The 18,393-nt window shown below is 44.2% G+C and overlaps 1 protein-coding gene across 3 annotated transcripts; it reads left to right on the top strand.

The window, feature by feature from the left end:
• The first annotated feature begins 823 nt into the window (after positions 1–823).
• Positions 824–18,112, top strand: trim36 (tripartite motif containing 36). Of its 3 annotated transcripts, XM_042101506.1 has the most exons (11): positions 824–1,104; positions 3,093–3,330; positions 4,370–4,393; positions 7,309–7,655; positions 8,013–8,159; positions 8,759–8,854; positions 9,175–9,428; positions 10,026–10,147; positions 12,519–12,812; positions 14,641–14,938; positions 15,469–18,112. In XM_042101506.1, exons 1-11 carry the CDS (start codon positions 1,042–1,044, stop codon positions 15,851–15,853), a joined length of 2,268 nt encoding a protein of 755 aa, XP_041957440.1. In that variant the 5' UTR covers positions 824–1,041; the 3' UTR covers positions 15,854–18,112. The 3 variants fall into 3 exon arrangements, with proteins under 3 accessions (XP_041957440.1, XP_041957442.1, XP_041957441.1); XM_042101508.1 differs by lacking the exon at positions 4,370–4,393 and having other exon boundaries at positions 825–1,104; XM_042101507.1 differs by lacking the exons at positions 824–1,104; positions 4,370–4,393 and adding an exon at positions 2,051–2,310.
• The last annotated feature ends 281 nt before the right edge of the window (positions 18,113–18,393 follow it).

Genomic DNA, 18,393 nt, shown 5'->3' with positions numbered 1-18,393 from the left:
TTGTGTAGTTTCTGTGTGCAAACATTGGCTTGAACTGAAATTTAACCTTAAACCAACTGAAATGTTGATATACGAGCAAAGTCCTTGAAGATTTGATATGTCCACTTGTATAACACAGAAGGATCATTATAAAAATGTGTTTATCAAAATGCATTTGATGTTTAGTCCCATGGTTCAAAGCTTAACTCCTATGAAAATTATTAATTTCCTTTGTAATGATGGCTGCGATTCGCTTTTCTCATGGCACGGCTTATTGTTTATAAATCGCAGGTGCACTCCATGGATATATGGATTGGGCACAGTGAGCATTAGTCCTCTATGACTTGCCATCTGATTACCCTCTATAGGCAAGAGAATAATATAATGCCAGAAATGACCTTTCTAGCTGGAAAACAAAACCCTGCATTGCATTTGCTGTGATTCAGCAGGAAGTAGCTTATGATTGAGATGTCACAGATCATTGAGGTCTGCATAGATCAGATTGATGAAAAGGCACTAATAAAGGGTTTAATATCTGGTAATGTAGGCTAGTAGCCTTTTCAATGTATGTATGTATTGTATGTAATAATACAAATAATATCTGTGGAACAGCATCTTTCATTGTCATTTTAAAGACACCATTATTAATCTGTTAGAATATTAGTGTACATTAATAATTAGACTTATTCCCTTTTCTGATAGTAAGCAGTAACTGTCTAACAAGTTTTATTGTAGCTTACTCTGCATACAAAGAACGGTTGAGCTCGGTCGAGACATCACCGAATGAACGCACGAGCTTACGCCTCGCAAGTGAGGGCGGGGCTTTTGTATCTCAGATGGTTCTTCAACAATTTGCCCTTAAAGCTGCTGGCAGCCAACATTCTTCATATTTCATACAGACTTACAAGGGGAACCAATTTGTGATCTTAGTTATAGGTTACATTATATATATTTGACTGTTTTATCATCTATAGCCTGTCACAGGTGCATCCCAGATTTGTCTCCCAGTAGGATCATTTATTTCTTTGAAAGAATTTTAGTCTGTACAGCAGGTTGGTCAAAATGTCGGATTCGGAGGACATGACAGAGTTTGGATGTATTGTCGAACGAATAACACAAGGAGAGGTAAGCATCTATCTCGTCTCTAACCTTTCCATAGGCTACAAAGAGTCGGGGGGTTTCACCGCGTTGCTTGGTAGCCTGATGAAACTGGAGGATGCGCTGATGCTCACCGTGATGCTGCGTTCTATAATGAAACGCTGTTGCTGTTGTATCTTCGTGTCAGGAAATGTTACAGCCTTAAGAGATACATTCTTGTCCAAATATGGCCACAGATATAGCCTAGACTAGACTATGTCATCTGATTAGATGCTTATTCCAGCATCTCTAGCACTAAGAATTCAAACATGATCGACGCCCTGCCACACATGCTGAAGCACGCCCATCTGAATTTGTCACAGGTTTCATTACTGTACAGATAATAGATTTTATTTGGAAAGAAACGCTTCTGGTGTAGGCCTATGCATCACTGGAACTTGCCTAGCATGCGTATACCTGTCCACGTCGGATTGGCAGGTGTATCCTGTCACCGTGCACCATCATGATGCTCGTCTTGTCTGTGCCGAGTTTTAATCTTTTAGAGGAACAGCTATGGCGTTTTATCTGCTTTATCCTTTGTGTTTTGGTTGAAGCCCGAATTATTGAGTGTTCGAACCTAAGCCTAGCCTAATATCGCACAGTCATTCCAGTTGGCTTTCATAGCCAAGACCTTGCACCAGCATGACCTGTATTTTGCCTTCGCATCCCGCAATGCAAATTATTAAACATCCGATGCAGGGTAGCCTAGATACTAATTAGCCTACTTATCTTTCCATTGTAGATATCGCTTTTTTCAGTAAGAGCTCTGTTCTGTAAGGCAACCTTAAAGATATGCCAGTAGCCAGATATGAATTTGGCTGATCTAATCTGGATTGTGTCATTAGCCTAACAATGAAACAAATCGTTTCCCTCCTACACTTTAGCCACGCTTGATCATCAGCAACTTGATACTTTTTACCTCCCCCTTGCAACATTTGTTACTATGGCGATTCCGCTGTCTCCACCCAGTCTGGGCAGCACAGCAGCGCGCTCCTCAGCCATTCAAGTGCTGCTGACTCACGTAGCCGAGCTCATCAATAACGCCAGGTCACGTTGGTTAATTCATTAGCTAGTCGTTCTCCCGCTGTGGCCGGGTACCCTCAACTGTTCTCAAGAAGAAGTTAGCAACAAGCTGCTGAACTAGCCTACCATACGTTAATAATGTCTGCAGTGTCTCGACGTAGTTCGATGCTGGTAAGAGATGTAAGTAGAGATTTGCGCAGTATTCTAGACTTATTGATTTGGATGGCTGGTATTATTTTCACGAAACCATCGCATAGGCTACAACCTGTTGTCTGTTTAAATGTGGTCATAGCCCTTTCTTCTTTAGCTTGGGCGCTAGCTGTGATGTATTGAAATTATCAGTTTTAATGATTAGATAAACCTGTCCTCTTGGTGGTACTGCAAAGAGCAGCACAGATGCGGTGCAGATCAGGAAAATACCGAGACAACATTTGTGTGCTATAGCTTAGGTATAGGTCTACTTTATTTCATTCAGAAGGGCAGCTTCTTCACCAATAGGACAGCATGTCTAGTCGTTGACTGTTTTCGTCTCTGTGAAGGCACGGATGCATGTCGGCCGGTGGTGTAGCCTACTGTTCCATGTAGACTAGTGTAACTTATCCATTACGCTGGTGATCAAGCAATTTCAACCCATTAAAATTAGATCAAGTCTGTAAGCTTTGGTCTCAGACTTTGCCATGCATTTTGTTTACTTCTGCTTTGTATAGTCTAGATGGTTAAATTCCCCATAGTCACGAGTTAGGAGCGGTTTTTCGGTCATCCACTAATGAGCACATTTAACAAGCTACACATCCAACGTCAGACTGACTAACATAACTGTTTTAGGCCAACGGTAGCCTATAGACTAACAGTTGTGTGTGCTGTGTCTAACTCACTCTGTATTTCTACACCTTATCCTAACTACACACGAACGTTGCCTAGTTTCATGTAGCCTTTTTGATGCTGTTTTTCAGGTACCAATACAGAACATTGAGCGGGAGCTCATTTGCCCAATCTGCAAAGAACTTTTTACACATCCACTGATTTTACCCTGCCAGCATAGTGTATGTCACAAGTGCGTCAAAGAATTTTTACTCAACAATGAAGACTCCTTCAGCACCGATGGAGGGTCGGAATGCTCCAACCCGGGGAGTCCTCGGTCCAGAGTGCCGTCTCCAAGCATGGAGAGGCTTGATCGGCTCGTACGATCAGGTATTGACCTATATGATCCATAAACGAAATCGATTGCTCAGTCTTATGCTACACGTGGTATTTTTATTGCATATAAACGATCAAGAATGAAAGTCAGCAGGTTATCCTAGGTCCACACAATCATAAAAAAAATTGCCTAGGCTTATAAACATTTCAGGGGGTTAAATAAAATTAAAAAAAAAAAAAGCCAGTGGAGAATGATAACATACAAATGGGCTATGCTGTTTGTCCTGCATGTTGGCCATTTGTATCTGGCCCAGCAGAAATAACTTGAATTTCTTGAACATGTTTCAATAGGTTCACAGTACTTTTAGTCTGCAGGCCTTATTAGACTGCACCCAAATATGTTAAGCACACATTTGTATTTAAGAGATCAATTAGCAGTTCAATGACTTGCCTTTGTTCTATTTCACTTCATGAAGTGCTATGACATCTGGCTGTGAATTTAGCATAAGGTTTTGTGTTTTCTTGGAAATGTTAATCTGGAAATTGATCTGAATTGTAAATAATTATCAGCACATTGTGCATTTAAAAAAGCCATTTTTTTAAGCATGGCAACAGCATTTTATCCTGCTAAAGCATATGAAACAGTAGCATAATAACTTGCTGCAATGGTGGTGGTGGTGGGTGGGTGCCTTCCAAGCCCACAGCTTAAAGTTCCTGTCTAAAACAAATCTATTGCATAAACAGTCTCTGTGAACTAAATACAAGTTCTTGGCAAGTCAATGCCATTGCTTTTGATTAGCTGAAATTAAAAAGGTTTTTTTTTTATATCAAAAGCCATAATGACCTGTGTGATAGGCATAATCACGGGAAGGTAGGAATCTAGGTGTCTAATTTTTTGGATCATGATTATGTATAGTTAATCAACACAAGGTCTCATGGGTTACCCTTAATGATAAGTTGTGCTTGAGACTATCACTTTTATGTCACAAGGAATGTCAGTTGTTTTGGTTAGCATGCAATATTGTGCCACACAGGAAAGCACATCACTGTTTTTGTTAGCAAGGTATTTATACGCCTTCTTATTCTCTGTTAGGGGGCAGGGAAATTAGAAGAGCTGGTCAGTACAGTTCCCTTATGTTCTTTTTTTGTCACTGCTGTGCCACCATTTGTGTGTGTTTATCAGGTCTTGCATCACATCTGTTTACATTTGTTTGTTAGTCTTACTTCACTTCTCTGTCTCTTGCTTGCAGCCACACTGAGAAAGTCGTTTGGAGGGAGAGGTAGATGTGGGTTCCAATGTTTATCTAGCTGTAGTGAGTACAGTGTTTTTTAGACCCCATGTGACCATAGACCCAACCCTTATACTGTGCAATCAACACACCACTGATGGCATCCTCCTTGTGAACATACTGTAATCCACCCGGAGACGATGTGACTTGGTCCCTTTTATGGTCTACCCGCCAAAAAAAAAAGTCTACTGAGCAAATTACCTTGAAATATCTTCTTAAGAGTTGACGTAGCCTAGTTCAGAGTACATGAAGACATACACCATCGTCATACAAGACATACACAATGTAAATAAATGTTATGGACAGTGTAAACAGCATGTGAACAGTGTAATAGCAAGTGAACTTCACTTAAGGGAGTTGGATATTTGTGTTCTTGAAGACTTAAGTTACTGGGGGGGGGGGGGGGGGGGGGGGGGGCTTTGCATTCACCGTGAGTAAGGGAGGGCGAGTGGAATGACAAGTGAGACTAGTGTTGTCAAGGAAATGCTCCCGGACTGGAATCTCAGGGTGCTCTCGGTTAATAGAGACTGGAATGTCCCCTGGGATTTCTTCAGTTAGGCTCCTTGTGCATTGAGCACATTGTGAAGCACAAACAGTCCTCCAAATAAGGAAGGAAAAAAAACAAAGGTTTTCGAAAGGGAGCCATAGAACAGCACTTGGTCCTCATCCAACACAACAGGAGGTAAACACATTTCTGGGCGTAGTCTATTGGGCTGTCCATGTCTATTGTCATCTTTTATTTATTGAAAATCAGGCGGACGAGTGTATGGATTGGTTAGTTTAGGTTTAGTTAGTGCACAGTTAAGGTGTGTATGTACAGTATAGAGTGTAATATGCTCAGTAGACATTTTAATGAAACAAGCAGTGGTGTTTCTGTAACCCTCTAACCACAGAGCACATGTGTGACCCTCCTCCTCCATGTGGTGCCCCTCACTCCTCCCGATTAATGAATTAATCCAGCGTTAATCTGGCCATATTAGGACATTTTAACATGAGATGCTGGCTTTTTTTTTTGTGCCCTCTCCAACTGTCAGGGACAAATGCAGTGATAAACAAAAAAAACGCAGAACTGCCGGAAGCCCAGCAAATTGCTGGGGCTACGCATCCTGCGTGGAAAAGACACATGAGTTATTATGTTGCTCTTGTTATTTTAGAGTTCTAATGCTTATAGTCTTGCCATTAACACTTAAAGAGCTCACACTGTCGCATTGCCATGACTCAAAAGGTGTTGTTGATGATGTGGTTCCGTAGGAAAGATGCGTCCACCTAAGGCTATGCCCCCTCCACATCCGAGAGCCCCAGTGATGACTCGTCAGTTTCTAAGTGCCTGAGTGTCCCCCCCCCCCCCCCTTCTCTTTCCTGTGCTGCCAATCAGCCAACCGGTCTCACTGCGGCAACAGCAGGCCCTGGCGTGTGTGCGAGCTTGTGCGCACACTGCCTCCTTCTCTTCCTCCTCCTCCTCCTCTCTTGTACGCGGTGCTGCAGGCAGTCTGTCAACCTGCCTGCCTGTTCTGCAGCCTTCTCCCTTCCCACCAGAGCGGCGTGACCCATCCCCTCCCGCCTTCGCAGTCTTAAAGAGTCCACGGCTTTCTGAGTCGTATGGCCCATCACGCCTCACGGTTAGGTCGCTCGTCCGCTCACCCACTTCCATCAGACGCCCAGACCACCACCACCAGCACCACCACCCCAACCTGTCCCTGTCCATGTCCACCCCATGTCCTGCTGCACTTGACCTCCGATTCCATCCACCCCCGTCCGGTCCCCGTTCCAGGGCCCACCGCCTCTTCCATCCATCACTGCATGTATACTCACCCATGCCTGACCGTCCCCACCTTGCATCCACTGCCCACCATGGTGTGTTTTAGTGAAGTGTGACGCCATCGCTCTCTGGTTGGTCCTCCATGTCTGTGTCCTTTGTGTGTGCTTGCTTATTAATTTGGCCCTTCCTTTGCTCCGTGTTGCTATCACGCTGCTTGCATCTGTCATGCATTTTGCTGTCAAGAATGCTTTCTTTCTCCTTATTGGCAGTAAAAACTCTGCTCTGTGAGTGACTTTCCACTAGATTATTAACTTTAGTTCCATTTGTGGTGGTAAATATTCAGACAGACTGTGGTTTGCATCGAAAGTATGTGAGTGTTGCATATTGTACATTGAACTGGACAAATGGTGAATCCTTTAATCTTCAGGAAACAATGCAAAGGACATCTAAGGTGTGCTGTTCTATTTTCTTTCGTCAGAAGATTAACGCTCTCCCTTCTCAACAATCTCATTTAAGTCTCCAGCTAATTTTAGAAACGTGCCATGCTTGAAGTCTAGCCTTTTGTGTAACTTTCTCAACACTAGGAGTTTACTTATAATAAATATATTTGGCACAGCATTTTTAAGTATTTTTGTGGAGCTTCTTTTTAGAAATATCTTTTTATTCCATTATGTTCTTGTGTCCAGGTCATTGTCAGCACTGTAAACATACTCTACCTCTTTGTGCGATCTTTTTCTGAGTGACCCCAGCTGTAACGTGAGCTGCCTGAGAATGACTAGTCTCTTCTCTTTGTCCTCTGTAGGTCGCTTTTATCTCAGGTGTGTGTGTGTGTGTGTGTTTATGTTTGTGTGTGTGTCTGAGTGTGTATGTGTGTGTGTGTGTGTGTGTGTGTGTGTCACATTTCCACCCCTTTGCTAATTATATTCCCCCCCCCTCCCCCAAACCCCTGCCCACCTCCTCCCTCATCACCGTGCTACTGAATAGGGTCCATCTCTTCACCCGGATGGAGGCGGGCCTCCGTCACTCCCCGCATCACCACTTTCCCGTGCCCGGGCTGCCAGCACGACATCGACCTCGGCGAGCGGGGCATTAGCATGCTCTTCCGCAACTTCACTCTGGAGAGCATCGTGGAGCGCTACAGGCAGGCGGCGCGCGCCGCCGTCGCCATCATGTGCAACGTCTGCAAGCCGCCGGCGTTGCAGGAGGCCACCAAGAGCTGCATGGACTGCAAGGCCAGCTACTGCAACGAGTGCTTCAAGCTGCACCACCCCTGGGGCACCCCCAAGGCCCAGCACGAGTATGTGGGGCCCACCACCAACTTCAGACCCAAGGTACGCCAGTGCGGATAGATGAGAAAGAGCTCAACTGAGCAGAGCTGAGCAGAAGTCTTTTGCAGGCATTTTAAGTCCTAGGACCAATCTATGTCTCTGGTGTTTTATGATTCAGTAAAAATCTGCATAATATGACTATGAAGATTGACATGAGGGCACAAATGAACAGACCTGACTTCTTGTTTGATTATTTGAAATTTGAAATGTTAGAGTGTGTGGTTTCCAATATTCTTCAAGAAAAAACAATGTGGTGTGCCAGTTACTGTAGGATGACCATGATGTTGGACATGAGAGCAGACTAATGAAGGTGTGTTGGTTACTTCGGCAGAGTTTACATGCATGTGATACTTTTCATAGGTTCTGATGTGCCCCGAACATGAGATGGAGAAAGTCAACATGTACTGCGAGGTGTGCAGGCGTCCAGTGTGTCACCTCTGCAAACTGGGTGGCTCCCACGCCAACCATAAAGTCACGTCCATGAGCAGTGCCTACAAGATCCTGAAGGTAAAATGTGACGCCAGACTCCTAGCTGTCAGCCACAGCAGCAGAGGAGTTTCTTGATTAAAATGGCTAAGTGCCTTGGCTTGTGGGATCAATGCCTAATTGTTTAGGATGACTGTGCTTTTTCAACATGCTGTCTGCAATCTATCTCTGTGTGCCTTTCGGAGTTCTTTGGTTTCCATTTTTCAGTGCTTCATGAAATATTGAGATCAGGTGCAGTGCCTTTGGTGGGCCCTGCGATGTGTCTACGGTATCGGATGTCGTTTGAAAGGGTTCATCCCGGTCAATCGCTGGGAGTGTGTGTTTGTCAATAGTGGGCTCACCTCTCTTAGATTTTTATACAGACATCAGTCACCTGTCAGCAACAGGAGGGCCAGGATGCGGTGTCCTGCTCTGGCAACCTGATAGCACTGTGCACGGCCACAGCACCTGTTAATATTTAATGAAATCATTTGTACCAATAATAATGTTATCTGTCCAACAACCCAATCCTCCTTGGCCCACCGAAGGCACAGTGAATGAAATTAACTCGTTCTGGATGGGGTGTGCTTTTTCCATCATGGATAGCTATGTTCAGATAGACTTTGCTTTTATGTCAACAGGAGAAGTTATCGAAGAGTATCCATTACTTAATCAGCAAAGAGGACCAAGTGCGGACTCAGATTTCTGACCTGGAGGTGTTGATTCATCAAACGGAGGTAAAGCAGCCACGTGTCTGTCTTACTGGGTGGTAGTGGGTCATCTTGTTTTTCCTGGAATGGCAGAAATAGTCACCTTTCCTTTTGGATGTTTATTGATAACAGGTGACCAAATATTGAAGTCAGTTGAAAAAATCTAGTCTTCCCCATCATTGGTTTTGATAACCTTATTGGTTGACAGCGTAGGCCAAGTCCTTTCATCAGGAAACCTTGTTCGATTTTGTTTTTGTTGACGTTGACACCTAAACGTTTCTCTGTGTGATATTACTGGAGTTAACGTCATTTTCCGCACTTGTGTCACAACATTTCACGTGATGTAGGAAAACGGCCAACTCGCTGAAAGACGAGCCAATGAGCACTTTGAGCGTCTCTTCGAGGCTCTCCAAGAGCGGAGGACCGAAATGCTGCAGTCCATCGAGCAGTCGAGGAACAGGCGTCTGGACAAGCTCCGTGGGCAGGTGGAGGAGTACCAGGGCATGCTGGAGAACAGCGGCCTCGTGGGATATGCACAGGAGGTCCTCAAGGAGACTGACCAGTCCTGTTTTGTGCAGACGGCCAAACAGCTGCACTCGAGGTTTGCCCAGTTCTACGACATTCCCCTCCACCTGTGATCTCCCAGCCTGGGCATTTGGTCAGCACTGTTTCCTTTGATGACCCATCAGTCTACTGAGATGCTTTAGATTCTTTATATGGCTGATGAGCTGTCTCCCATATACTTGCTCTAGGCCAGAGTCTGTTTGTCCTGTTTGGTGGTACCTGAGTTTGGCCAATATGGGGACACGTGCATTTAATCCTTATCGGTGTTATGAAGTAACATGTTGTCAGCGTTGAATGACAAAGTCCGTGAATGTTCGTGTTCTATGCGTTAAGCTTGCTGCTAATTGATCTTCATTAGTCAGAAAGCTGCTTTGTCCATACAGCCAGCAAACCCCCCAAGTGATGACCGCTCCACATAAATATCAACACAGAATTTCAGAGTATTGAATATTATATTCAATCCTCATATGATTTATAAGGAACTGATGTATATGCCATTCAATATAATAGCAAAAAAAATATTGTTATTTTTTCTACATGTTTTCTACTTTGAAAACTCTTATCTTAATCCATTAGCTCGCCGCATGTTGTTAAGTGAGCACCAAGGAAAACTATGTTCACTTTCTTTTCACAGAATACAGAAGGCCACTGAATCCCTGAAGACGTTCCAGGCCTCAGCCCACCCTAGCTTTGATGAGTTCCAGGTGGACACTTCCAAGGAGGAGGCCATGCTGAAGGACCTAACATTTGGTGGAGGTACGGTCAGACCATGTGGCACTTTCCACTTCTCAACCCTTTAGACCCTGATTGACACTTTCACTTATTCCCCATAAGCAGCTCACTTGGCTCCCACCAGAAGCCATTTAATTGAGTAAGCAGTTTAGGTGCCGAATATACTCTGGGATCTTGGCACGGAGAACCTCTGTGTGTTATGTAAGAAGCACATTTCTTTAGCGGGGTTATACCGGTATTTAATTAACCTGTGGCAGCAGGTATTTAATTAACCTGTGGCAGCATGGAGCTGTGACTGATTAGATCTTTGTTTGGCGTTGAAATTTATTTTGGTCAGTTTTGTTGGAGACGTTCGATCTTTGAATCTCTTCATGGCCTCAAGCTCTCCATTGAAATGTCGCTGGCTGCAGGTTGCGACTTTCCGTTGGATGGGATAGGAAAAGCTGATTTACTTTCATTAACAACATCATCACTGAGCTGTCCTGTCCTCGCATGGTGGGGGTCAGTCAGACAGCCCTGTTCAAGTGGGCTTCATGGGAATGCTGCTGCGGACCAATCAGAAGGCCTGTTTTCTTCTCTACAGCCAGTTAAAACTGACCAGATTAAGAGGGCTGCACGTGGCCAAGACCCTATACACGCTGATCTGTAGGCTGCTGTTGACTTCTGAGAACAAGACATGGCAGAGGGAGGAAGGGAGAGGGGGCGGGGCGGGGCGGGGGGGGGGAGTGATCTGGCAAACGACAGATTTTTCCTTAAAGGAAATGAAATGTTGTGATGTGACAGGGCATTGATAGTGAATACATAATGGTAAACCAAAAACTGACTCTTCATTGAAAAGAGTTTTTGTTTTTACTGTTGGACCACTTTGCCAGAAGGCAAGAACATGTCAATTCACAAGGTTTGAGATGTCATTCCTGTCAGGGGTATCACTGTATGATTTACAGTATATAAAAAAAAAGTTATTTGCGATGGCTAATCAAGTCATTTAACCCCCACAGTGAAACAATGAACATTTGTTTAGTGATTTTTCCCTCAGGGATTATTAGGAACCACAATTAGTCAGTTGAAATATGCTTCATCCTCCAAATCTAAGTCCCCTAAGGCATTATATGGCTATTTTGCAATATCTCAAGAGCCAAAACAAGCAAACCAGCAAGCAAAGGTTTAGCTTAAATAATGAAAGGTGGACACATTTCTGAGGTTGACTGTGCTCGGGCCTGCTTGGAACTTTTGATAATTCCATTTGAAAAATCTATCAAATCCATTTTCTTGTTGAATCAGATCCCTTCTGCTTTGTTGGAAATTGCCCTAACTATCAAAGCTCATGAACATTACAGTTGCAGTACCATAGAGCTAATGGATCAATGCCAATGCTTTTAGTGCTGTATGTAGGAAGGAGATGATTCACTCTACCGTTGGACTGGATGTCTTGCTATAATTCAATTGTCCAAAGGAGAAGTGGAGAAAACGGCAGTCAGTGCAAAGCTGTCTTGTGCTTCTCCTCTAATGTGGATTGCTTTCCCTCTCACTGTGGTGATTAGAGTGACTTTTTAATCAATGCCTTTCAAAATTCCTGACCTTTGGAAGTCTTCTTTTTTCAAACGTTTTCCAGTCAATATCTTTGTTTTTACGCACGCACGCGCGCGCACACACATACACACAAACTCTCCTCCACCCCATACTTCGGGTGCAGCCAAGCCGCATGGTCACTTACCAGCAAGTGCTTCCATTTAGCTTCTTGCATCCCCTGGTGTGATCAATGTCTTGCTTTTTCAGGGGCAAGCTCTTGGGCATCATGCCCAGTTACTGGGCAAGCGCCCCCCCTGACAACCAGTGAATCCTTTGTGACAGGCAGAGCCTTATCCACAACCCCCCCCCCCCCTCCCAGTGCCCTCCAGCCTAGATACATTCTCATGGTTGTGACAGGAGCACATACTGCTCTGTCTTCATGGAACAAAGGCATGCTTCTCTCTGCTTATTAATCGTTCCTGTAGGCAGGTCCCCCATTGGGTGACTTATGTAAATCCCTTTCAGTTGCTCCCTGTTGAAAAGAAAATGCCAGACGCAATGGTAAAGAGTTAAAGGGTCTTTTCTGTTTTTTTTTAACATAGTTAATTTAATGTCCTGTTAATTAACAGAGCAGCACAATAAAAAAAAAGGTTTAATTTGCATCAGCAAACATCCATCATGGTGCTAATGTAACTACTCTGGAAAGAAACCAAAATGGTAATAACAGTGATAATTTTTTTGGTTTTGAAAAAGGTGTACCGAGATTTTGAGATTTCTCTCATTTGCACTTTTTTTTTGTTAAAAGGACTACCAAACCACAACCCATTTGTTGTCTTCTCTTTCCTCTTTCTGTCTGCCTGCCTGCCTGCCTTTCATGTTTCTGTAGTTCCAGACCCCCCCATGATTGACCTGACTCGCAGCCGCGTGTACAACGAGGGCCAGATCCACTGGCGCCTGTCCGAGGACAGCCTCCCCACCGACCACCACCTGCTGGAGTACCGTAAGGTGGACGGCGAGGAGGAGAGCTCCTGGCAGGCCTCCGACCACATCTACGGCTCCAGCACCGTGGTCTGCAACTTGGACCGTGACAGCGTCTACTCCTTCCGGGTCAAGAGCTTCCGCAACACCCTTTGCAGTCCTTACAGTCCCGAAGTGACCTTCCACACACCTCCGGCTTCGGGTGAGTGCAGACAAAAAAGTGTGTGTGTGTGTGTGTGTGCGCGCGCGCCAGGTATCCTCACAAAGATAAGTCTCCTGGAGACGTAAATTTGTTGATAACAAGACTAGAATGTGTAACTCAGCGTGACGTGTACTCAACTAATGCGGTCACCATGCGCGTAGATGACAGTGAAAGAAGAGCTGACCTTTGGGTCGTAGGCTGACACAGAGACATTTGTCTGGAGCCATTGATTTTGGCTTCGCTTATTGATTTCCTTTCACTTTCACTGACCAAAAGTGACCTGAACCCACGTTACACTTGGTCAGAAGGCTGAATCAGCAGGTCAGTTAGAGCTGCTTATGCAATGAGAAGTCATGGGAGGCCAAGATGTTGGAATTTTATTTGTTTTGTTTGGCGTGTGCCCAGGCTGCTTCTTTAGTACAGCACACAGTGCCATTGTTGCATTGTGCACTGAGAAGATTAGCTATTTGATCCCCTCCTTAGTCTGTCTGCATTTGGTGCGGAGTGGTCAAGGAAGAGGACACGAGAGCAGCGGGGGACGCAGATGGCTAAAAGTGCATCTGATCTGACCACATTATCAGCCGTTTACGGTCATGCCCCAGCCAGCGCATGCAGCATTATGACCGATCTCTTTTGTGTGAAGGCAAACAGACATCCTTTGATTCCGTGTTTGTGTAGACCAGACTGTCTCGGCCCGGCAGGACCTGAAAGCACAGCACCTGTCATTCCGCCATTTGTTTTTTTTTCATGAAACTCGCCAGATCACAAATGGTTTTCACTGCTTCTGTTGCACTAAACAGTGTCTGACGGCTCCCTGTTTGGCTGCCTACATCAACCGTAGCAAAACGCTCACAGAAGTAGTCTTCACTCATCAAGCAGTACATGTTTTTTTTTTCCCCTCTATGTATACATAAGCCATTGCAGATCCTCCAGTGTTTCCTTGTGCACTATTTTTTTCCAGTGTTTTCATCCCAGTCCATGGCTCATTAGTTCTAACTAAGGCAGCATTGGAAGCAGGCCCACTGTAAATGAACTTCGATTCAGGTCTGCATTCCAGTGTGCTTTGAGACGTGTAGGAGCGACTGCGCCCTGCGTTATTAATGAGTTGGAATTCTGGGTCACTTCGGTGCCGTGGCAACATTTATTTTCTGCTCGCGCAACGTCTGCCTGCCAAAAAAGCCCCACATTCAGGCTGCCGTCACAGGGTCTCGTCCTCAATTAATCCTGGGGAAGTTTCCAATGGAGGGTCGACGCAGCACGGAGCAGTCTCACCCTAATGTACACCACCTCAGCTTATGAAAAATTCAAATGTTTTGATATTTTTCAGGAGCCTATTTGTAACCCTCCCTTCTTTTTGGTAGCAGATGCACCAGTATGCCTTTGAAGTCAAAAACAGAGCGAGGTGTATGATTCTTTTGTACGAGTCGACAGTAGATCAGAGCATCGGTGATATAAACTAAATCCAGCGTATCTCTGTGCTGGGTTTCTTCCTATTTTTGGCCGAGGTTTTTGCATGCTCTTTTCATGTTACCCTAGATTTTGCATTATCCTTCCCCCAGGATACAAGATGGAAAAACGTGCATCAGTTGTATATTTGCATAGCTGGAAGGTAATCTAGTGTTCTCTTCCAATACTTCTCATCTGTGCGATAGCGCCCTCAAGTGACAAAAAACAGACATTGCATGTTCAAACTGAAGATTCCTCAAACAATTTCTGTTTCAACACTTAACAAAAAGGGCCACCAATTGCTGTGAACTAAACTCAACTGCTTGTGTTCTGTATTTGAGTCTCTTTCTCTATTTCTCTCTCGTTGTGTTTACTCTCTCAGTCTTCAGCTTCTTGTTCAACGACAAGTGTGGCTTCAGCTCGGAGCGGCTGGTGCTGAGCAAGCGACGGGACTCAGTGGAGAGCGTGGCCGGCATGGCCTTCCTGCTGTCCGCCGAGCGCGTGCAGACGGGCAGCTACATCTGCCTGGACTACATCATCGGCGACACGGGCATCACGCAGGGCCGCCACTTTTGGGCCTTCCGCGTGGAGCCACACTCCTACATGGTGAAGGTGGGCGTGGCGTCCGACTCCAAGCTGCTGGAGTGGTTCCATAACCCCCGTGACACCAGCAGTCCCAGGTAAGCACACCTGAAGGTGCTTGGCACAATGGGTACCTGTATACTCTTGCACCCTTTTGAGATTGCTGTTAAGCCCCCTGCCTCCCTGATGGATGTCAGTACAGCTGTGATCCTGTGCAGCAGCTTCCTACATTATTCATGCGCTCTTTACAGGCTTGAGTGTGTTGCGTAACAGGGCTGTAATAAAAGCCGTATGGAGGGTAGGCAGGTACAGAGGGTTGTGTTGCCCTATTATAGAAGCCTCTTCTCACAATTGGATAGGATACAGATCCCAGGTTAACAGGTCATGTTTTGAACATGCTTGCAATGATCCAACAGCTTTGTTTGTTCATTGCCTTTTGTAGGTTTTGTCTCTACCCTTGTTTTTTTATTTTTGTTTTGTACATACAACACCATGGATGGTCCGAAGTGTTCATTTGTTCAGGCCATCATAGTTGCAGAAAGTGGAAATGGGAAAACTTGAGTAAAGTATGGCAGAAAAATGTCTTCAAGAAGAGGTTAACTCTCCTCTTCATCCCCTCCTTTCTCAGGTACGATCATGACAGCGGGCACGACAGCGGCAGCGAGGACACCTGCTATGACCTCTCGCAGCCCTTCACACTCATCACTGTGGGCATGGGCAAGGTCTTCATCCCCAAGGCCTCGCTGTCCGCCACGGCCATGTCCGGCGGTGGCGCCGGCGGAGGGAGTGGCGAGCACCAGACCAGCCGCGTGCTGGCCATGCCGGCTCGCATCGGCGTGTGCCTTGACTACGACGCCGGGCGCGTCTCCTTCTACGACGCCGACAGCATGCGGCTTCTGTACGAGCGGCAGGTGGACTGTTCCGGAACCATGTACCCGGCGTTCGGCCTGATGGGAAGCGGCGGCGTCCACCTGGAGGACTTCATCGCTGCTAAGCGCCTTACCTACATGTGAGGGAGCAGGACAAGTGGAGGGGGTCAGTCCAAACCGCTTGCCTCTGATATCTGAGCTCTCCTGACGCCCATGACCTCTCTTGCTCTAATCATTCTGAGATGATTTTATTTTTGGTGGCATGTTTATTTTTTTCCCATTCAGGTAATTTCTGAGGTTAATTGAATATTTCTTTCTTTATACAAAATCACTTCCGTCACACAACGACAACAGTCAAGTTGAACCTGGCAAACCTTGCTTCTTATGCCTATGTGCCTTTTCTTTCGGGGGATATGGGATATGTAGAAGGTGCTCTCTAATTCTCTTCACCTTAGCATCATTGCACAGTACTTCCACATAGGGAATTTCACCGCAGAAGCAGCACAGATGCACGTCTTTTAAGTAATACGAATGTCACAGCTTTTATTTTCAGTTTGCTTCAGAACTCACCTGTTATGTACAGTAAATGAAGCTTTTCAGGTAAACTTGAATTCAGTAACAGCGTCCCATCATGCACTAAGGACACTTATCTAGCACTACCTACTGTAAGTAGAACATACACTGCGTTGTTACTTCTGCACCCCCACCCCACATGCACCTCGTTTTGTTTAAGTATGAACACAATATGCATGGAAAAAAATCACTCATATCACTCATTTGAAAACACATTTTCCTGCATGCATTAATTTTGTTTGTTATTCATTTCTCATAGTATTAAGCACAGCCACACATTTCAACACATCAGGCATGATTATGTATGCATTGCATCTAGAGCATCAACATGTTTTTATTCTGAATGTATAACTTGAGGACGGATGGCTTTAACATCACTGCTATGTCTTAACTGAGCAAAAACAACAGCGACAAAAACAAAAAAAAACACAAATAAACATCTGTGAACCACGTATAGAAAACAAAATGCTGGAAACATCATGCAGCATCATGGTCCGTATCGCCCTGGAGACTCTGATCATGAATATGGCCTTCTGTGATCTAATCACACACTTGTGGATACTGTAGCTGGGTGAACCAGGTCACTGGCTGAAAGGGTAGTTTTCTTTCTTTTTTCCGTTCTTTTGTTCTTCAGTGATAGAATATAGGATATTCATTTCAGTGTGTTCTCAGGTTTTGGCCTAAATGGCCTTGTGCTACCTACCTCCTGCGAGCACTGGAAAATGTTTTAACATCCCTATTTGTTGGTTATCACTCTAAAGAAATGTAACATTTTTTTTAGCCATTGATCTTACTAAGTCTGTTAGTGTATATTTTGTCAATGTTCTCACATACTCAAGCTTGTTTGGTGAGTGGACAGTTAACATGCTCTTAAAGCATCACGGTCACTAGTTGACTTTTGCAGTAAATATTGATAGTCATTTTGTTTTTCAGAATGTGTTATATTGACTGATACAGATAATTGATAAATCTAGCAAGAGGAATTTTATTTCAGTTAATGTGACAAGAAAAACAATCATGTAATCCTATAAAACCTTTCAGAATCTCTTCATTTTTTCCTTTCTTTTTTGTCTGGTGAACATTTTAGTGTTGTATCAAATAATTTATGAATACTTTTTGTTTTTAGTAGATGAAGATTTGACAAACTATGTACTCAATATTCAATGTATCTAGTCTTTTTAATTTATTTGGGTGTTGGTGTACATGGCAGTGCGAACCTTAACGGTCTGTTCAGTCATTCCAGTCAAGTCATTTTGTACACACTAAACTTCTGCTTATCATGTATGGGATGAAAAAGACTATGCACACAGTTTGTGCATATGTGTTACTTTAGTCATTCTTATTTTCTGTATTACTCTGTAATTGAATGTATGATCGTTTGGGGATCGAGGTTAAAAGTTACCAAATGTTTTAATGAGTTTAGATGTGTGTTTATGTGTTCAATGGATCATGTTCTTGAAAACACTTGTAGCAGCAGTAGTTGGGTGGTAGTGAGTCATGAGATGTTGGAGGAGTTGGAGTCGCTAATACAAGAGGGTATGTTTTCCTTTTCAGTAAACATTTTAAAAACTTCATATACTGAGGGTGCCCTATCTACAATTAATCAAGCTAGCACTTTATAGCATGTTTGCCACTTGGCTTGGTACAGGTTTGTGTGGATTTTGGTGTGTGCAATATTAGAGCGTAGGAGATGATATTGCTCTCTGTGAGTGTAATGCTTTAATGGAAACGAGAAGCTGTCCTTCACTTGTGTCAACCTACTGTATGGATTTTAAATTGTGCTGTTTGGGGTTTTGTATGAAAATAAATTAGTGTGTTTCTAATTTTCAACATGTGTGTGCTTAGATTTAATTCACAACTCTCATCTCTTGCATTATACTGCTTCTGCTTCAATGCAAGACGTAAGTAAATGGACTGCAGACAACCTCTTGGAAGGGAAAGGTGGGCATTGATGGTTGTTTTCGTAGTCAGTCCACGTTACAGTGTTTCATTGTGACAGATGACATTTTGCTCCTGCTTTTCCATAGAATTCATGAATGTAATATTAAATTTAATTTGCCATCTTTTTGTTCTGTGTAGCAGCACAAAGTCTGATGGGAACATGTTGATGA

This window comes from Alosa sapidissima, chromosome 8, assembly GCF_018492685.1.
Source record: "Alosa sapidissima isolate fAloSap1 chromosome 8, fAloSap1.pri, whole genome shotgun sequence".
Lineage (NCBI taxonomy): Eukaryota > Metazoa > Chordata > Actinopteri > Clupeiformes > Clupeidae > Alosa > Alosa sapidissima.
Note: the sequence above shows the minus strand (reverse complement) of the source record. Positions and strands in the feature narration are given on the sequence as shown.